Genomic DNA, 21,959 nt, shown 5'->3' on the forward strand with positions numbered 1-21,959 from the left:
GTGCTATATATTAGTAATTCATTTGCCGCCTCTTAATGCAAATAATAAACTCTGTTTGCAAGTTCCAATTCTTTTGGAAATAATACATTATTTTGAAGCAATAAATGCCAAAAGGTAAGCACAGATTGTTGAAAAGTCTGGTCCCAAGTCCAGACTGAAGCACCTGGATTCCTCTTCTGAACCTAAACCGCAGGGGGTTTTGCTTATGGAATTGCTGATGCAGTGACTGCCCCCCTTCCCCCCACCGGCGCTCAGAGCAAGATATTGCACAAATGGTGCCATTTGGTTGCTGGCTGCTCAGCTGCCTGCACTCGGTGTAGCCAGACCAGCCCCTGTACCAGGCCAATAACATTTTATCCTGTTATCATTCTTAATTAAACATTGAATGTGAGTTTGCTCTTGAAGAGCTCAGCTTAAAACCTCCCAGAGGTCACATACAAATGTCAAGGACCCAGTGGAGAAAGATGTTGGATGAAGAGTCCTGCTCTTTTACCCTCATACCCTCAGGAAGTGTGAGACTACAGAGCCCAAAATATTATAGCGCCCAGTGGATCTTTCCCATCCTGCCATGTATAAGAACACATTTTATTTCCTGCAGGACTCATAGGCAAGGGTTGCTGTTGTTAATGCAGTGGAAGCCTTGGTCTCTTGCTGAAACGATAGAAGACTAGTGGAGTGGAGTTCTGAAAATTCTGATTGCTTCAGTAAATACAGATTTTTTTTTATAATTTTAAAAGTCTGGACAAAGTGGGTCATTTTAAGAAGCAGGTTCCAGAAACAGCAAAGTTCAGAAAGGCCAGTCCCATGTGGAAAGAAGGTGGTGTTGAACGGTTTAGTCTGCAGCCTTCAGCAACCTGGTGCCCTCCAAGATGTGTTGGACCACAACACCCACCCACCCCCAGCCAGTGCTGGGGACAGCCTTGAAGGGATTGTGGCCCGTGAGCTAAAGAAGATTGCGCAGCGCTGCTCTGGAGGTACAGCTGGCTCCCTTGTTGAATTTTTGAGCTTGGCATGAAGACATCCCTTCTTGCAAGATATACTCAGAGCATTTTTATTCCTTGAGGCTACTTTAAACCACACCAGCTGTAGCAGTCCCGTTTTTCAGCTCCTGGCACTTGATGCTAATATAGAATTATATTGATCTATTTAATGCTTTGGAATAAACTTTGGAACTTAGATATCAGCAGCGCTACATATTTTTTTCTTTCGTGGACCAAGAGGAACTTCAATATTTAGTAAAAGAAATGTGACTTCACACATTCTGGGCAGATCCAATAAAGCCCTCTTCTGGAAGACAAGGGTATAGTTCATCATCCAAAGGACATTTAATTTGCTTGTTCCTATACAGCTACAATTCTGCCTGCCTTCTCCTTAACTGCCTTGGAGCATGTGCCACCAGAAGAGAGAGAGGGAAGAGGCTGTGTTTAGGAGACTGGCAGAGCCAGCTCCTCAAAGGTCACTACTGCAAAGCAGACACTTTCTGTTTTTGGAAGCCATTGAGACTTTTGTGACACGAATTCCACACTCATGGCATCTCTTTTACATCTCTAGCAACTGGCAACTTGGCTCATTCTGAACTCACCAACCCACTCAACCATATTTACTTATTTACACGCAATGACTGAAGATGACATTTTATATAGGTGTTGCTTCATCACCTATTAGTTCTCAAACCACATCAGAAGGAGGCATTCAGAAAGCCTTGGGTTTCTCTGTGATGACTCTAAAGCACAGAAAAGATAGGCAAGGATATTGGGATGGACCGATTTAAACTAACAGGCAGAGGCAATCAGGAATACCTTCCACATAAGCCCAGCAGTGAAATGGATGACAGTTGTGCAGGCCAGGTTACCCACCAAACACAACCCACCCTTCATGTGTCCCCCTTGTTTTGTGCTGCCTAAGTATACAACAAAACCGAAGTTTCATTCTGCTGTAGATGAGCTGCATTCAAACTTGGTGCTTACAATGTTTGTTGGCCTGATATAATACAATCACCATTCTCCCCATTGGCTAACACCACAAGCCAAAAAACCGCTTTGTCTAAGCCTCTTTTTAAGCCATCCAAGTTGGTCCTGTGGGAGTGAGTTCCATAGTTCAACTATGTACTGTGTGAAGAGGTACTTAAGAAATCCAAAAACTGTCCTGAATGTGGAATGCAGCTTGGGAATGAGTTACTTATGCACTCAGCTTTCATCTGGCACTCACAATCTAAGGCAACACAGCCTGGATTCACTGTTTGTTCATTCTCATTCTCTCTCTCTCTCTCTCTCTCTCTCTCTCTCTCTCTCTCTCTCTCTCTGTGTGTGTGTGTGTGTGTGTGTGTGTGTGTGTGTGAAGTGGCCTATTATACAAAGATAGCATTTCTATTCTTTGCTCCACACACTTTTGTCTCTTGTCTTGCCCACCACTTGCATGTGATCCACTGGAAAGTTGCTCAAAAGAAACTGTAGCCCTTGTGGGACTGAATGGGTCCTAAGCATTCCCTGCCCCAATGCTTCAAACCAAGATCCCAGGAAACTGATGAGAGTCTTCTTGAGTCCCTTATCCTCTTGGACAATCTCCACGGAGCAGATGCAAAACTGACATAGGTCTGAAAAATATACAAGCCATTTTGTTTTGCTGACCCCGCAGCGATAACTGGCATACCATTTTTCACTTCCCACCAGCCATCAATGCAATTTAAATTCTTACCATTCCTTCAATATTTGAATACTGATAGAGCTAAGCGCCAACCACACAAAGAGGCAAAAGATATAGCTATGATTGATGCTTCATAAATACTTCTGATTAGATAAGAGAGAGACAAAAAGCATCCCTTGGGATTTAGGGCGCTCTTAGTGCTGTTTATGTAGGAAAACAAATACAGAAAAGCAGCTTCACATTCCAGCATCCCAAAATAAAGAAAATCACTCCAGACAGTTGTTTTTAAGCATCTGACAGATCTTCGATCGGATCAAGTTTTAAAATAATTGATTCTGACAAGAATAGTAGGTGCTGCTGTCCAGCTGATGTCTTCTGGTTCACTACAAAAGCTCTGCTTTTGCTTAGATGAAGTGCAGATAGTGATCACTCCACCCAAATAAACTAGTCTCTTGTCCATCATTGAGTGTGAATCTGTTCCTGCACCAAGTGGCTGACAAGAGTTACTAAAGTCCAGAGAACTCCATGGGAGACACTTAGGCAACCTGTCTGACCTTGTGTTTTAGGAAGACAGAGTGGAGTCGGCTTTTTATACATCAAAATAATAATATCTATGCCAGGGGTCAGCAAACCTTTTCAGCAGGGGGCTAGTCCACTGTCCCTCAGACCATGTGGTGAGCTGGACTATATTTTGGAAAAAAAGAACAACGAATTCCTATGCCCCACAAATAACCCAGAGATGCATTTTAAATAAAAGTACACACTGTACTCATGTAAAAACACCAGGCAGGCCCCCCAAATAACCCAGAGATGCATTTTAAATAAAAGGACACATTCTACTCAAGTAAAAACACACTGATTCCCAGACCGACGGATTGGGCCGGATTTAGAAGGCCGGATCCGGCCCCTAGTTTGCCTACCCATGATCTATGCTCATGAAGGCCCCATCTACTGCAAGGATTACCTTGGGAAAGTTTTGGTGCAATAAGAAGAGCTTCATTACTTATTATTTTTATTACATTTGTATTCCACCTTTTTTGTAAAGCTCGACGTACACAGTCCTCCCCTCCCCATTTTATCCTCACCACCCTGTAAAGTAGGTTAGGCTGAGAAACAGTAACTGGCCCCAAGCCACCCAGTGAATTTTGATGGCTGAGTGCGGATGTGATCCCTTGTCTCCCAAGTCCTTGTCTGATACCCTGACCACTAACCCACACTGGCTCACATTGCACTTGCGCTTTGCTGGACCCCTCTGAGCAGAGACTAGGGTGCCTGTTGTTAGGAGAGGTGGGCATTTTCAGCTTCAACACAGTTCTGGTCCAAGTGTTGTGCTTTACTTCTTGGAAGTGGCAGCCACTCACTTATAGAAGCAAAAGGGGCCACTTTGCAATGCTACTGGGGGGACACACACACCTGGTGGCAAGGTCTCAAACTACAGTCTTTTTTTTGCCCCACTTGATATTTGCATTGGAAGGTAAACTTCCATTAGTGGGTTGAGACTTCCATTGCCAATATGCGCTGAGACTGCAGCAGGCCAGTGGTTAGCAGATCCTACCCCACCAGGGTTCTGTGCTGCATCAGACTCCCAACACCTACTGTGTTGCACTCAGTGCACTTTGCCAAAATTATCTACATACTGGAAAGGAGGGGTTGTAGATGCAGAATGATCACTTACCAATGGCAATGCAGTGAACTCACGGCTGCGGTGAACACTTGGCAACTTCCATTCTCACAGCTCCAGCAGGCCAGCTGTTCCACTAGATTAGCTCTCCGACTAATCATAAGCAGCCCAAAAGCAGGGAGGGTGCAGGGTCCAACACCTGCTATCCCTTAACAAAACAAAACCACTACCAATAATAAAAGCATCCTGTGGACCACCCATTGGGCCACTGCTAATAAATGCATCAATAACCTCATCTCTGAGAAGCCATCTGTTAGGCCAGCAGTCAGGAAGGGGGGTGCAATAGCACACCCTGCGCTGAAGGGACAATCTGTGGCACAGAGCAAGATGATTCTGACCAACTTATTAGAAACAACACTATTCGTCAGTTTCCCCATAGCCAAAAGGTGTCTTGGAGATCGACCAAGTTATAGGGTATCAGTTATGCAAGACAGTTATGCAGATAGGAATCATTGCTATTTGCATGATTAATATAGGTCACATAATGCAGCTTTTCAGTGTGTAGAATCTGGATGGCTCAGCCACCAAGGGCACACGTGGACCCTGGAGGTGACCTGCCAATTCTAACAGAATCAAAAGAAGTCAAACTAAAGAGTTAGAACACCAACATCAGGTGGCGATCTTTTTAGTTTCAATAAGCAAATATTATGCAATAGGTGCAGAGGACAGAATTTGAAGCATCAGCACTTGTGAAAAATGTGTAAGCTATCAGACTGCTTTGAAGTACTTCCAGAAAATAGTATCCTTCCCAACTCTTCCATTTGATTATGGATACTTAGGTTAACTGTGTTTAAAGTCGATGCTGAAAGAGAGTTATCCAGGTTTAAGGTGAAAACTATTTTTACACCATCTAACATCTTTGCAAGGACAACCACAAGCCTGGTCCAGAGTAGGCAGGGTGGGTGCCAGGGTAGTAGTGAGCACTAAACTGAACACCCTGCCCTTCTGCCTTGGTTCATTTCTGCTACAAATCTACTTCTGAGCAAGGGTTCAGGCAGTAGTGGTGGTGGAGAGAACAGCAAAGACCAGCCACAGTCAACTTCTTAAGTGTTCCTGACTCAGTCCAGGAGAACAACAGACCTCTGTAGTAGTTGGTCACTTGTAACATAGCCAGGCAAACTTTACACAGCTATGAAACTGTCACCTAGGAAGTTGAATCCAACCCCTGGGTAGTGGAAGAATAAAGACCGTCAAAAAACTGCAGTGACAAAATGTTTTATTAAAAAAAACCCTCCCTTTTCAATTCCAACAAAGGATGTTTTCAGAAGCCCTGTAGGATGCTTAAAACTATTATTAGTACAGCTTTAAGTATGAAGACTGTATACACTTTACAAATCCTCAACTTTCCATATAGGTGGGCTTTCAAACAAATGTAGCAAATTGTTTGTTGTTTTGGTCCATCAGATGAATGGTAGAGTAGCATTAAAGTTTTACAAAACATCCCATATAAATAACCTGAAGCTGTAACAGTACACCAAGATCCGTTTCTGACACTGACACATCAGGCAGTACTAGCTGACAAATCAACATTGTTTTACAGTAATGTACATTGTGCCGGCTGACTGTTTGAAACGTGACACATCTTTGCTTTCAAGGTTTTGGTTTGAGGGTGTGGAAAATGGCGAGAACTAGGCTAGGCTAACAAACAGTAAGAATTAAAAACCTCTCAGAAGTCACCAAGTGATAAAACCATTTCAGCAAACAGGAGTTGTCTTATTTTCCCATAACAATCCGTCTTTCAGGCATTATATAATTAGACATGCTTCGTTTTCATGCCCACAATGCTTATAAACTAGATGTCTACTAAATCTTACTAGAGAAGTTCTAAGTCCTACCAAACGAAAATGGGAAGATACTGCAAGCCAGAGTCCTAGTTGTGGACATTTTGCACACCCTAGCAATCATCCTATTGGCACGTCCTACTGGTTGGAGCATTCTAGCACTCAGTCTAGTGCTATCACATCATCCTGCTCTTCAGCCAATTGTTCTGAGCGCAGCCGTTTGGTGCCAGTGTATTCCTTCTCATCAAGCTTCCTTTTCCGGCTCTTGCTTTCTGTGTCATCAGCATTGCTTGAAGAACCTTCCTCAGTCTCAACTATCAGTACATCATCATCTTCCTCTTGAGCTGGAAAAGAAAAGAGTCACTGCAGTACAGCCTAGGGTTGTTGTTTTAAATATAGGCTTAACATAAATAGGTTAAATGTTCCACACTTGTACCTAAAATGAGGCACATTACTGTTTTCAAATATTCAAGACAATGAATGATACTGAGAGTGATGGCAAGTTGCCATCTTAGAAAATAATGGGCCAGCTCAATCCATATATGCATGGTCCCTCAGTGAGTTAAGATATATTGATTGGATGTGTAAAAGCTCAAGCAAAAATTGTAGGGGCTTAAGTGAATTTTCAAGATCCAGGAAAATTTGTGAGGCTTTATAAAGGTTTATCTTGCGTCCTAGAATTTTAAGGGGCTGCCAGTACCTCCAAGCAGCTGTAGGTATGTCGATACTGTTCCCTCCCACTGCCAGTCTTTACCTGTGGATGTTGAGGGCTGTGCCCCATCATCACTTCCATTGGTGATATTCTTAGTGACTGGCTGTTCCGATGGTTTGGGACCAACAACTTCATCACCAACAACTTCAAACTCCACATCTTTCCCAAGCTCCTCACTGATTTAAAAAAAAAGAAATGCAGAAAAAAACACTCAGATGATGGTCAAATGAGCCAAAACACTATTATGGCCAAATAAGAGGCAGTTTGTGAAATGGCTTATTCAACCTGAGGTATTGGCTTATTCAACCCTTGCTTGCCTAAGCACCACAGTACACTCAAAGGCAGTTATGGATGCTGCGCCAATGGGAAGGGCCTGGGAGTTATTCTTGCATATTAAACACTAAAGTAAAGGGACCCCTGACCATTAGGTCCAGTCGTGACCGACTCTGGGGTTGCGGCGCTCATCTCGCTTTACTGGCCGAGGGAGCCAGCGTACAACTTCCGGGTCACGTGGCCAGCATGACTAAGCCGCTTCTGGCGAACCAGAGCAGCGCACGGAAACGCTGTTTACCTTCCCACCGGAGTGGTACCTATTTATCTACTTGCACTTTGACGTGCTTTCGAACTGCTAGGTTGGCAGGAGCAGGGACCGAGCAATGGGAGCTCACCCCGTCGCGGGGATTCGAACCGCCGACCTTCCAATCGGCAAGCCCTAGGCTCTGTGGTTTACACCACAGCGCCACCCGCATCTGGCTACTACTGGCTCTCAATTTTGTGTTTTTCACAAATGCAGAGCTGGTCTCCGTATTAGCAAGACTTATATCACGTATTTAATCTGAAGGTTCTTTTGGCAGAGTTGCAGTTTCTGGTTCTGATAGCACTCTAGGAAATCAATAGCCTTCACCTGTGCAGTACGTTGATCAGCAGGGTATAGTCCTGCAAGAAGTCATCTGCTTGCAGCCGACTACCATTTCGGATCCCAAAGTCTGACAACTTCCTGTGGTTATTTGCTGAGGGGGACACGGGGAAAACAGGAGAAAAGCAGCATCAGGTACTCTGTGGAACCATCAGTCGCCCCCAAGGCTTTTCTTAACTCAAAACACTTAAAAGCAAAGGAAAAGCAAGCAAAGTAAGGCTGCTAATACCTATTGATCTATGTTAAAATTTTACACATCATGTATACTCTTTTCTTTGCCAGAAATATGGAAGGCTGCACACTTCAAAGCCAGAAGCTACACTTAAAAAAACCTGCAACGGGCTTGGGAGGCTGGGTTATGGAATCATTTCCAGCAGCTTGCTGATATCTCCAGCTTGCTGATATTTGATTGCTAGTACCTGTTGCTGGACCCCTAATAATACAGTGGTACCTCTGGTTACGTACTTAATTCATTCCGGAGGTCTGTTCTTAACCTGAAACTGTTCTTAACCTGAAGCACCACTTTAGCTAATGGGGCCTCCCGCTGCTGCCGTGCTGCTGCCACACGATTTCTGTTCTCATCCTGAAGCAAAGTTCTTAACCCGAGGTATTATTTCTGATTTAGCGGAGTCTGTAACCTGAAGCATATGTAACCCGAGGCACCACTGTACATGACTGCAGCCAGGATTGCATTGTATAACCCAAACAAAATCCTCCAAATCTGAGAACTGTAGTAATGAGGGTCCAACTACAGCTTGGATAATGTCCACATCTATGGGTCACCTGGCCCAGAGTACTCAGAGGCAGACACAAGGCTACACAGTGTTGGCACATTGTGTGTTTGCTGCAGTGCACAGGAGCTTCCTTAAATGTCAGGCAGACTTTTGACCACACCAGTTTCATTTCATACCTTCAGTTTCTCCTTCTTCGGAGGATATCAGAATAGTCCCCTTTCCATCTTCTATCTGGACATCAGGTGCTACCATATTGAATTTTTCTTTCACTATCTGAAAGGGTGCAAGGGAAGTCAGGGAATTTGAAGGAAGTCCAAAATATGAATTTTGTTAAAATCTGGTAAAATTTGGATAAATGATTGGAATGTATGGAAAACTAATAAAAATCTATTTAAAAAAAAAAGAAAGGGTGCAAGGGGGGGCGGAATCTAGAAGCAAGACTCGGAAACAATAATCCTTTTTCAAGACTTACACCCAACCCCCTTCTTATACATGATCTAAACAACACTTTCTACTAGGGATGTGCACCAGCCACAAAATTCGCCTTGCATCTGTAGTGTTGCAACCCAACCTATTTTCAGTCCATGTCTTTCTGATCTGACTTACCATTTGTGGCCAGATGAAATCTGTTAAATCTCAAGCCCCATCTCTGTGTGTGTTGACTAGGGTGTGGGAGCCTCCCGCTTTCTTCAGTCTTAGGGTCACAAACCCTTTCTGGACATGTGCCAGTGGTGAGTGGGGCCAGAGAAAAAAAGTGGGTGGAGCAAGGAATGTAAATGTGACCTTTATACAGGACACACCCACAGTTACCTCTCTATTCTCCATTTAGTCAAACAAAAAGCAACATCAGAGTGCAGGGAAAAATTCCAGCTACGAAGAAACCCTGAGGGTGGGTGTGAAACAGGATGAGTGAGGGGCAAAGCTTGAGGGGAGTTCCAAGGGCCAGGCAGAGATGTTTGGAGGGCCGCACGTGGCCCCTGGGCCTGGGGTTCCCTACCTGTGTTTTAAGGCCTAAGGTGCAGAACAGAGTCTGCAGATTAGCGATTTAGGAACGGTGCTTAAACTGAAAAACCTAAGAGGTGGATGAAGGGAGAGGCTCATTCACCTTATCTTGTAGCGTCAAAACTGTGACTTTGTTGACATCAAGTTTCACTGTCACCTCTGGCTTACTTGCACACACATAGCAATTGGGATTAGGAGGGTCCAAAGCGCAGGGGACAAGTAGCTTCTTCCTTGGGTTTGGTTGTTTATTAAGGAAGATCTTCAGAAGATAAGAAAAAAGGGAATCAGTTATCCAGCAGAACAAGCAAAAGAGAAGAGAGAGGAAATCAACACCACACTTACTGCTCTGCACTGCTCTATTTTTCCTGAGAGAATCTTTAAACCCTCCAGCACAATCAGACCAGCTATTATGGCATTAGTGGTAGCTATTGCAGGAATGATGTTTCCTGCCATTGCTGTGGAAGAAGCAGAAATAAGGAGTTTATGCAGCATATTAAAACAAGGTCAGAGCAAATCCTTCAAGAAAATAAATATAAGCTTTTCACTTACATTTGATATCAAATCTGCTCTTCATGTTCATACTAAAGATATGCATTCTGAGGTTCGCAGCAGAAGTAACAAAGTCCATTGCAGAAGGATCATCCTGTTAGTCATTTTGAAGTAAAATAGAAAATACTGATCATTTTAGAGTGAACAGAAGCATTTCTGGAACTTGAAAAAAATAACTGTATAAAATAAGCTTGACCTCAAACCCTTAACACATTACTCATATAACATACCCTTCTAATTGTTAAAATTGCTAGAAGTACCAAGTAACAGTTCTGTAATGCAACTTAATATGACTATCTTTTATTTTGCGGCCACACTGACAGCTGAGCCATGAGTCCAGCATTTCCATCCCTTGAAGTGGTGAGATACTAATCCTCCAAGAATGTAAAAATCAAGTAGTTCAATCACAGCAATGAGCCATTGAGATATAGTTTGATTATACTGCTTTTCCAGTAAGAACCATGGGAACAGATAAGTTTCTAAAGATAGTTCATTATTATATATATAAAAACATCTTTAAACAGAATCTCTCTTCATCTATGAAGTATCACTTATACACCCCATTTTTTATTTGCCCTACACCACTCATTGTTAAAATAAAGTTTTGGAGAGAGGTACATTCATCCATAGGGTACATAGTTTCTAGGTCCAATTCAAAGTGAAAGTCTTCTCCTTTAAAGCCCTTCACAGTATCCCATATAAACTGCCTGCTCTCATATGAATCCCAGCACAAAGGTAATTTTTCAGAAGGATTTTTGGAAACAAGGCAAATGTTAACAGGGGAGAGGGTCTTGTCATCCTTAGAGAGGTCCACCTGGCATCTTCTCTATTAAGGTTTAGGTGCTATGTTAAGAGCTTTTTATTTGTCCAAGTTTTCTAAATAAAAAGACTAATTTTAGTTATCCGATTTCTGATTTTTATTTTTGTATACAATATTATTGTTTGGTTTTATGTAGTTGTTGTGAACTGTTTTGATTTTTAAAAACGAATTAATGGTATATAAACAAACAAATTTTATCTGCTGACATTTTCCCTTAGGCAGCTTTATCACTTTTAGTGTAGCTTTTTATTCTGTTCTGCTTCTAATAGTTTGGAAAGGAAAACAAGAATGGAGAACTGCACTTTGTTTCTATAGGGCTTCTGCTTGAGACCTGCCCAGTAGCTTGTTCCCTCTGCATCTATAGCTAACAGAGGCTGCATCTAAAATTGACAATTTGCAAAGCCCAACAGAGGGCACAAATCTGTTCAACAGTCTGATGCCATTTACAAGGCTCAAAGACAGCCAATTTTCTGTAGAGAAGATATTCTGATAACACTTACCCCTAGTGTGCTAGGCATATCTACTATTAGTGCTGTGATAGAATCCAAACATTTTTACTCCTCTGCATGCAACACATCCCCAAACGTTTGCTGAACTCACCTTGTCCCATATAAGTTCAGCTCCATCACCTTTTTCCGCTAGTTGAGCTCTCAGAGTCTCTACGCTCTTAGAAAACAGACGTGCGTAGCTCTTGACATCCAGAACCTGTTGGTCTTTCAAGCCCAAGGAAGGTTCATTCTGTTGATCAGATGTGCTGTTTTCTTTGAAGGAAAGGAAGCGAGAAACTTGTTTGTTAAAATCGTCCTCAAATTCAACTTGTTTTGTTTTCCCATCTGTACACACGTCTTTAAGGAGTCAGCAAATGCTTCCACTGCTACCAACATAAGCCTGAAGCTAATTCAATAGCACAAATGACTGATTTACTGGATTTTTCATCACAAGGATTTGTAGTGAATATGTGAAAAGCATAATGTCTGAGGAAATTTGGAAGTGCAGCTGCAGTACCTCAGGGTCAGAGATAGCCATGTGGTCCCCTCCAGATGTTGCTGAACTACAACTCCCATCATCCCTGACCACTAGCCACTAGCAGAATCTGGAGAGCACCCCATTGGCCAGCCTTGATGCACACTATAAACTCAGATGTCTTCATCGATCAATATCTTATCTAAGCACCTGCAACAGCTCTGCAGCAGTTCAGTAATAAAATTCATAGTTTACCTTAAAAGTAGACAGTCCAACTGTTAAGTATCAAAGAAAGGCAAATAATAATATGCTTACCCTGATTTTGTATTTCATTCCAGTCTAGAGGAACTGGAGGTTTCCTTTTCCTCCAGAGCTTATCCATTGTTAGCAGATATCTGATGTCATCTTTGAAAAGCTAGAAAATAAGATTTAGAAGAGAAGCCTACTATCAACTGATGTGCTTTCAAGAGTACATTTCAGATCTACTAACATTTAATATTGAACACCAGTGCATATTCATCTAGGCACCAAGAGCCCGTATTTGTATGAGAGGATATTTGTTTTATACAAATATCAATAGTCTTTGATCAGTCTGCTCCCACTACAGGATTCATTCTAGGGGCTCTGCTTACTGAAGTGCAACACAATTAGAATGCGCGGAAGGTGCAGGTTGGGGAAACATGGCCAGGGTGATATCTGTGTTTATTGAAACATGCTTAATTCTGGCAACCAAACTCTTGGAAACATATTTGAAGCTGCAGAGTGAAATCTTGCACATGTTTGACCAGAAGTAAACTTAGCAAAGTAACATTCACACATTTCAGAACAAAGTTGCAGACCTACTCTGCTCTGTTTGAAATTTCTAAAGATTTAATTAATCCAGCCTTTTATATCAGCACTAGAGAAGGAATTGCATGCCAGTGTTTGAGCAGGCTGGTTGAGGAGTAAATAGTGCCAACCTTACTGACCAGGGGAAGACCCCGCCTTCTGCACGCAGCATAGAAATGCAGAGGGATGCTGAATGATGAAGCTCTGTCCCTCTCCTTCTAGTCTGCAGCAAGCTTTTGTTACTCAACTCCTTTTATTAGCTGATATCTCATGATGCCACAGAACAGGAGTAGCTAACCTGGCACCCTTCAAATGTTGCAGACCAGAACTCTTATCACTGCTGACCAATGGCCAGTCTAAAACATCTGGAGGGCACGAAGTTTGCTATTTATATAGACCCTTGACCAATTACTTGTGCCCTTTTTATTTTCTGACAACCTTCCCATTCCTCATACAGCCCGTCACTAATTTAGCCATTATCTCTAACCCAAATGAAAGACCACCGGGACAAGAGGAGGATAGGTGTGTTGCTGGTCACGAGTGACCCTACAGTGTCCTGAGTTTTAGCGCTCTGCCATTTGCACAGCAAGAGGATTCGGGCTGAAAAATCCAAATGCACCTTGCTGTATTTATTTTATTTTTTAGTCAAATTTATATACCACTTCAAATAAAAATATCCAAGCCATGTACACCATTAAAAGCATACAACCGGACTATGATCCTTCATTGCAGGGGGTTGGACTAGATGGCCCTTTGGGTCCCTTCCAACTCTACAATTCTATGAAAACCAGCAACTAAGTTGAAATCCCGAGTAAACAAATAGCCAGGCACTGAAATATCCACATAGTCAATGCTTGCCTAATGTGAACAGTTGATGAAAAGCAGATGCAAGTGTAAAGCAGATCTTACAACATGTCTGCCCCCGCTTAACAGTGGCATAAAAAGAAATTTCTGCAAATGCCACTGACTTAAGACAAATACCTTAGTGAAGAGTTTAACCGAATCATATCCTGTTGATTTAGCCCATTCCTTGGTTGAAACACGTTTAATATCACCATCTTCATTAGATGCTCTTGCTCTGGCCTCAGCTTCTGCTGGCTCCCCTGTCAATAAGATGACATTTTCCATTTGCTATCAAGATCACTCACCTGGCACAGATACAATTTTACCAAAAGAGGGAAACCTAGTCAGGAGGTTTCTTCTACTTTTTCAACAAACTAGTCTATTAAAGAACCAGTATGTTACCTGAAATATTCAGAATGTTATGGCTCAATTAATGAACCGCAGGATTCAAAGCAATACTAACGTTGGCTATTTAAGAGTAAATATTAACCAACTACTGATGGTTCTCCTATATGCAGCATATACACAGAACTTTGCAACTCTGCAGCTGAGGACCAAGGAAAATATTATTCTGTGGCAGCTGATACCCAACGAGAAGTTGCACAGCTGATAGAAGGACTCCCCAACAGAAGCACAAAATTGTCTTTCTTTCTTTTCTTTTCTTTTTTACTTACATGCAGCTTCAGGATCAGCTCTGTCAGGAGACACTTCTTGATCAGCATCTTCTTCTCCAAACAGCTGACTACATTTTAAAACACAAATGGTGGTTAGAGACTGAAATGTCTTTGCTTGAATAATCTTGAAAGCAAGTTATTTATGGTAGTGCTATGTCCAGCTGTTAACATAAAAGTTTGGTTTTAGCCATTAAGTTGCTCCTCCAAATAGCATGCTTTATTTTTTTTTCTTTGCAAACTGCTTTAAGACACAAGGAAAGTGGGGTGTAATTTTAAAAAAACAACATTAGGGGAAAAGACAATTTACACTGCAACAGAGCTCAGATGTTTCACATCCAAACCATTCACACAAAATTGAGAAGTTAACTAGCCCTGACAAATAGGAACTGCAATAAAACTCTGTATGCAAACTCTCCTCAAAGGAGAGCATGTCACTCTCTCCTGCATTTCATATTTCGTTTTCAACTGCTACTATTCTAAAGCTACTGAGCATGCTCAGTACTCGCTGGGCTGCTTTTCCTAAGTTTTTACCTTTCAGTTTTCTTTATCAAAGTTATATTGTACTTCTGCATAATGCTGAGGATCCCTCTAAACATGCTGACAACTCCCCTCTTGTTTCTCAGGGACTCCATTTTTGCTACAATCCTGTTGGCACTTGCCACCTGAGCTTGGTATAGGAAGGAGTGATCTCTATGGATTATCAAAATGTATTAGATATCTTTCTATAGGAACAAGCACTCAAGGCAACCTACACACAACAGACCAGACCAGCCTGATGTTCTAGATTTCACATAGGTACATCTTGGCACCTAACTAATCTGCCAGACACACAAGGCCATCAAATTCATGACTCCTCTACACTTTGCAAATCAACCACCACAGTGTATCAGGTACAGAAAAGCTGGATCTAGCCAGTTTTCCCTGGTGCTCACAAATCAGACCACTGAAGAACTTTATGGTTAAAAAATTTAGCTTACTTGAACAAATACTTTGCCCACACAATGCAGTGGATTGGTTCAGAAGGAGTGTTGCGAATAGTACAACCTGGAAAGGTCTTCTGGGTTGGTTTGGGCTGACATTCATAACATTCCGTCACTCCCTACAGAGGGGGAAAGGTAGAAAATATTTTTTCAATCGTGTTTCCATTGTTAGTTGAAAACCACACTTAAGGGATCATAATACTACAGCATATGAAAACACAGTATCATTGCCACACCTTTTTGATAACTGTTACTTGTCCAAGGTAGCCTGCAGTTCCACTCTCTATAAGAGGGACATCAGCTGCCAGACACATCCTGTTCACATGGTTACGGGCAGCTGTAAACAGAAGAAGAGACACTGATTTTCAAATGCGAACTTTATTATCCCCTCCTCCTCCTCAGGTAACACAAATAAGATATGTTCAATACTGTAACGTCACTGTACAGCAGGGAGAACATATTTAGCATTTTTGATAGGACTTCTCAGATTGCATTAAAAAGTACAGTTTGTAAAGATACCACTTGTCCCAATAGTCCCAATAGACTATTAGGAAACGGGGAGGCTAATCCAGCCTTGCACAGTCTCTCAGTTTTCAAGCACATTCATGTCAGAACAGAGACATTTCAAAACTCCAGGTCTCAGTTGTCTCACATTATAGCAAAGATAAAACCATACCTCTATTATCCAAGGCGTTCATAACTAGGGTAAACTGACGAAAAAATTCCACATTATAGTCAGGGCTGCAGAAAAAGAAGACAAGATCCAGTTTAGGGGGTCAGTAAATAAATGCCTGTTGATATTGACGTGACAGGTGTATATGACTGCATGAATACAACATCTGCCAAACGGCACATCGCAATATTTTCTGGTTGCACTAGTTACACCAACCATCACACAGCACAAATAAAACAAGCAAAACTTTTAAAACAGCCATTTTCTGTGTCCACGGAGAAAAAAATAGTTTGGGGCAAAATAAAAGTAATTGTTTTATTACTGCACTGATGGCTCATTGACAGGGTATTGTGTCATTTCTGTAAACGTTTGATGTATGCAAGATCTGCCTAGGACCCAAATGGAAATAGTTTGCTTTTTCTTATCTATTCCCCACCCAGAACAAAATTGCCTGTGACATTTCCAGTCAGATTATTTAGTGAATTATTATTTGTTTTTGCTCTAAATATGTATGGTTGAGGTTACAGAAGCATAAGCTATGATTTTGTGTAAGTTGATATTTCATATTCCCAATGGTATGTGTATAATTTAATCAGTCCAACAGAACGATGACTAGAAGGTGAACAATTTTAGTACAGTCAATTACAATCCTATATATTCAAACTTTGCATATATTGAAGGCCAACAATAGAACATATTCCTAAAGTTAAACACATGACAGCTGGAAACTAAGTAAACATGAGTTAAGAACTACAACTATCTTTCTAAAAAATAATGACATAAGTGTGAAGGAATTGCTCCAAACTTATTAAACACAATTATTGCATGTAGGTTTGTTTGAAAATGTGCTGGTTGCCAGGTTGGCATTGCCTGTAGCTAAGAATTACACTCAAGGCTATATCTAGTCAGAAACCTGCTTTGGCTAGTAGACAAGGGAAGATATGACACAAAGGATGGGCAAAAAGCAAAGGGGACATGCTGGAGAATGTACTAATGTGGCTAAATGGACTAAGTCAGGAAAGATGGTGTTGTTGTTTTTTTGTTCTTTTGCTTCATTGGGAAGCTCCTTGTATGCTAACAATATTTCCTTGCTGTACCTATATTCTGTTTTTGTCTTGTTTCATTAAAACACTGTGGACGCCATTATTTTATTACCTGCACCTTAAGCCAAATTTCATGTTATTTGAGTTGTTCTTGGGGAGAAACAAAGGCAGCCTTGTGGAAATAACCTCCTTTCTCCCAGTGGCAGCTAGTCCTTAAGAGGGGAAGGTGGGCAGACAAAGGTATTTCACTCTGTTGTGTCTGGAACTCCCTCCCCAAGCAGCATGAGACTCAGGGTAGCTGGGGTGCCACTACTTGGTGTGAAAAGAGTGACTGCTCAGTGAGTGGTGGTGTGCAAGAAATTGTCTCCAGGTGGCCAGATAGGAAAGCTTTTCATTTTGAAAATGGTCTTCCTCACCCACTGCCATCATAAAAACGTAAGAGCTTTGCTGCATTAGACAAAAGGCCCATCTAATCCAGTATCCTGTTCCTACAGTGGCCAACCAGATACCTCTGGAAAGCCTGCAAGCAGGACGTGAGGGCAAATTTCCCCTACTTGTGCTTTCCAGTTACTGGCTTTCAGAGGAGCAATGCCTTCAGCAGCAAAAGCAGAACACAGTGTGGCTAGTAGCCATTGACACCCTTATCCTCCATGAATTTGACTAATCCTCCTCTTTCAAAACCATCACTGTATCTTGTGCCTAAGCCACTAGTGACTAACAGTGTGGGCACCCATAGCTAATAATTGTTTGGGGTATATGTCACTTTTTGTGGGCTTTTTTTCACAAAGCAGATACAAATTCCAAATGTAAGAAGAATCAGACATACTTCATTACGCTGTCATGATAAGCTATAATGTTAGCTCCGGGATGAAACCTTAACACACTTTCCTTGGCAACCTGCAAGACAACAAGAACACATACAGATAATTTTTACTAATCTAGTCATCTTAAACCTCCTCCTATGAGTTAGAAATAGCCTTATTGATTTTTTAAAAAAAGTTCAAGCACCCAATTATCTTCTGAGCTTTGAAGATAATTCTGTTTCATGGCCTATTATGATACAAACATATTAAATATATAAAGGAACATATCATAAAGTAAACATTATAGTCAAGGTGAACTTCTTGAAGTTATCACATGAGATTTAATTCTAGCAGATGCCTAATAGGTATTCTTCTAAAGTTGTATCAAAAACAATACTAAATTAAATTGTGAAAGATGCACTTTGAAATTCCTCTTACCTGAGCTTTTGATCTTCCAACATGCTTCTTCTGAAACAAGAATTGCCTGTTGAGATTGCTGACATCAATAGTATCCAGATCAATCTAGAAATAGATTAATTACAAACACTTCATATTTGTTCCGATTAACAAAAATGTACCTTGCCTTATCAGAAATCATTGTCTTTAAAAAACGTGCTGCCCCCATTTGATCTACAGCTATAGGCTAATTAAAACCAGTAGAAATAGCATTTGTATCAAGTTTTTTTTTCTAGGACTATAACACTTCAAAATACAAGTGGAGGACGGGCAGTATATCTACAGGTTTTCCCAGCATATAATTCATTGGCAAATATTGAGCTTACAGCACATCACAGAAAACAGAACTAACCTAGCCATACTACCCCATTCTTGAATTCCAAAGTGGTGTACTGTATTCTAAAATAGAGTTCCACTGTCTGTTTTATGGTAGTCAAGAGGATGTAAAAAAGTTAAAAGAAACATGGCAGCAATGATTTTGAAACCAGAAGCAACATTTCTGCCATACTTCTTGTCCTCAGTTCTGAAAAAATGCAGTGTGGCTTAATAGTGCATTTAATTTCCTAGACTTTACCATGGAATAATCAACTAGCAACCTAACTGGTTCTATTTGCATCATAAAATGAAATTTGTCAAGTTCTGACATGACAATCTGATCTAGTGGGCAATGCTGATCCATGTACTCTGGTCTATTCTGACTACAGAAGAGTGATAACTCTATTGAAAATGTGACTGGAAAATTCAACCATATTGTTGAAAAACTATATATGTGAAATTACTAAAGCAGAGAGCACCAACCTTTTTGGATCTTAAGTGTGTATGTGTACATTTGGATTTTCTGAATGAATGCCACAGGCACCACCTTCTCCAGTTGCTTCTCTCCCAATTCCTTTCCTCTCACGCTACCAGTGGTTAGTCTCCTCCCACTCCTCTCTCCCTCTTTGCTTTTCCAAGGGGCTTGACTAATGTGTGATCCAGCAGAATTAAAATGGAACTTGTTGAATTTGAATGGTTTTACCTCCCCTCAAACATCCCTAGTATTAAAGCTGTTATCTGTAGACTGCACACTAAAAATGACAAAACTACTGCTTGCCAGCACCACCGACATGGATTCAAGGCACAGATCCTAATGCATTTTCATATTTTATGATGGGATGAGCTATGTGCTGGGGGCAGGGACATTAAGCGCTCACGCCCCAGCAGCTAATAGGCTGGACTTAAAATACACACAACAAATGCCTTGCTGGACAGACTCTTAAATCCATCAACTTTTTAGCAGCACCCAGACAAAGGCCTCTGGGAAGATGACAATAATAACAACAACTGAAGGTTACCCCCCATTGTTTGAACCTGACATCTGCTAGAAGGTATATTGACTCCATTGAATTCATTCTTCACTATCAGTCAATAGCTGCAAACAGACTTGTTTATCACCATGAATCTTTACAAACCTTCATAACTACCAATTCAGTATAACGGTGAGTGTTGGATAAGGACTAAGTTCAAATCTAAGTGATTCAAATCTCCACTTAGCCATGAATGGCTGAGTGTGGGCCAGCTGCCATCTCTCAGCTTAACCTACCTCACAGGGCTGGTGGGAGAATAAAATAGGAACACAGAGCCATACATGCCACACTGAAGGAAGGAGGAGATAAAAATGTAACAGATAAATTGGGTTTGATATTAGTGGATCAAACCAAGAGCCCATCTAAGTCTAGCATCCTGTTCCTAGAAGCAGCCAGCCAGATTGTGTGAACTGCCCTGTGATGTATGGTTGAAGGGTGGTATACAAATTTAATAAACATTAATAATTACTATCATTATTATTAATAATGATGGTTCTGGAGCTCACAAAGACGGCATTATTTTATCTAACAATCTGGTACTCTCTGTCAGCACAAGAACAGCATCTGCCAAGCCTGAACATCTATAAAGACTGCTTGATCAAAGACTCATTCTGGCAAACGTTATGTCTACAAAAATAGCCCATCAAGTGCCCCTTGAAAACCCACAAGCAGAGCATAAACAACCACATTCACTCTGCACTGTGTCTGTAGCAACTGATCACTCAGCAATAGACTGCTCCTAAGAAGCTACCTTATTTCAAGTCACAACCATTGGTGGATCTGGAACTACAGCAGATCAACAAAGCCTCACTCATCACAGAGGAAGCTATTAGAATCCCTGATCTGTAGCAACATGCAGTGGTCAGAGCAGTGTTTCTTAAACTTGGGTCCTCGGATGTTGTTGAGCTACAACTCCCAACATCCCTGACCACTGGTCCTGCTAGCTAGGGATGATGGGAGTTGTAAGTCCCAACAATAGCTGGAGACCCAAATTTGAGAAACACTGGGTCCTGGTCGGACTGGGGCCTGGTTGGCCATCATGAAGCTCCCTTGGTGACCTTGGGCCAGCCAGTACCACTCTAAGCTTAGCCTACCTCGCAGGGTTGCTGTGGGGGTTAAATGAGGAGGGGGAGAACCATGGAAGCCACGTTGAGCTGCCTGGAGAAAAACGTGGGATATAAAAGCAACGAACGAAGGAATCTGCCCTGCTCTCCGCTACCCAAGAGGCTGAAGCGGCGCCACTTCGCGGGGCGTCCCGCCTTTGAAATGAAAACAACAACGAAACCCCAATCCAAACAAGCGTGATGGCGTCACATCCCGAAGCCCCTCCCCCTCTCGGGTGGGGGAGGGGGACGCTGAGGCGACCCAATAAGAGCCGGCCGCGGGAGATAACGGCCAGGGCGGGCTCCGCTTTGCTTTTGGTTCCCTTCCCCGGAGGGCCTTCCCCGCCGCCTCCTCACCACGTCGATGTTGGCAAACCCTGTGAGCACCAGATCCTTGAGGAGCTCGCAGCCGATGCCTCCGGCGCCCACCACCAGCAGCCGCGCCCCGGCCACGGCCTGGGCCAGCTCTCCGGGCAGGGCGGCCGCCGCCACCGCCATCGCCGCTGCCTCAGAGGCCGACGGAGGGACGCGGGCGGGAAAAAGAAGGCACCGAGTGAAGCGGAGTCAGCGCCTTCGCGCATGCGCGGCCCTTCCCCTCATGTCCTCTCGTCGGGCGCAGCCGCGCTCTCGCCATCATGGAGCGGGAAGCCCCAGAGCGGCGCCTGCAGCGGCGGAGCGACGACTCCTAGCGGCTGGGAGGACGTATAGCCGATACGCAGCACCGAACCAAGGCACCGAGCTAGAGGCAGTGTGGTCTTGTAGTTAGAATGTCGGCCTAAGGATGGAGAGATCAGGGTTCGAATCTCCATGCTGCAGTGGAGAACCAGCGTGGCGTAATAGTTAGGAACCTAGGAGACCAGGTTCCTACTCAGCCATGAAGCTCCCTAGGTGACCTTGGGCCAGTCCCTGCCTCCCATCTCAGCCTAACCCACCTCACAGCATTGTAGTGGGGATTAAATTAAGATGGGGGAGAAAGGAAGGTGGGAGTTGACTGCAGTAAATCAATTAAATAAATCGTGCCTGTGGACTTAAGATTCTTGCAGCAATAAATAGGCTACCAGTTGGCAACGTTAAATGCTGGAGGGTGAAGCCTTCGCAGAATAAACTTGCACATGGGAACATCATAGTATGGAAAGGGAGATGTAGGCAATCCCACTCAGGTGCTACAATCCACATCGGTCTTGCCACTTAATTCTGGTGCACAAGACATTTTGTTGCCTGTGGCAGAGTAGTTGCTGCCCCAACATCAGAGTGCAGAATACCCCAGAACATTTACAGCATTGATTCTGAAGAAACATTTTATTCTGAAACTGCACAAATGGGCCCTGAAAAACCAAAAGGTTAAAGTTATAATCTGCATACACCCTGCCTGCATGCTCTAACTAGACACCCTTCCTCATTTTACTTTC

General features: G+C 42.5%; 1 protein-coding gene across 2 annotated transcripts; it reads right to left on the reverse strand.

The window, feature by feature from the left end:
- Positions 1-5,523: 5,523 nt before the first annotated feature.
- UBA2 (ubiquitin like modifier activating enzyme 2) lies at positions 5,524-21,225 on the reverse strand. 2 transcript variants are annotated; one of them, XM_083625214.1, is made up of 17 exons: positions 20,908-21,225; positions 18,084-18,167; positions 17,669-17,739; positions 15,803-15,867; positions 15,363-15,463; positions 15,124-15,245; positions 14,147-14,214; positions 13,611-13,732; positions 12,117-12,216; positions 11,439-11,599; positions 10,019-10,112; positions 9,812-9,924; positions 9,573-9,728; positions 8,644-8,740; positions 7,722-7,827; positions 6,860-6,993; positions 5,524-6,449 (listed from the first exon to the last, which is right to left on the reverse strand). In XM_083625214.1, the coding sequence occupies exons 1-17, from the start codon at positions 21,046-21,048 to the stop codon at positions 6,268-6,270; spliced, it is 1,917 nt and encodes a 638-aa protein (XP_083481340.1). In that variant the 5' UTR covers positions 21,049-21,225; the 3' UTR covers positions 5,524-6,267. The 2 variants fall into 2 exon arrangements, with proteins under 2 accessions (XP_083481340.1, XP_083481341.1); XM_083625215.1 differs by having other exon boundaries at positions 20,542-21,059.
- Between the last annotated feature and the right edge of the window lie 734 nt (positions 21,226-21,959).

This window comes from Podarcis filfolensis (assembly GCF_964270895.1).
Source record: "Podarcis filfolensis genome assembly, chromosome: 8".
Classification (NCBI taxonomy): domain Eukaryota; kingdom Metazoa; phylum Chordata; class Lepidosauria; order Squamata; family Lacertidae; genus Podarcis; species Podarcis filfolensis.

Excerpts from the sequence above, each read along its gene's own strand:
- UBA2 (XM_083625214.1), bottom strand. The coding sequence starts at position 21,048 with ATGGCGGTGGCGGCGGCCGCCCTGCCCGGAGAGCTGGCCCAGGCCGTG. Across the intron at positions 9,925-10,018 it reads GAGCAGATTTGATATCAAAT|CAATGGCAGGAAACATCATT; the intron begins GTAAGTGAAAAG and ends CTTCTTCCACAG. Across the intron at positions 6,994-7,721 it reads CTGATCAACGTACTGCACAG|TGAGGAGCTTGGGAAAGATG; the intron begins GTGAAGGCTATT and ends TTTTTAAATCAG.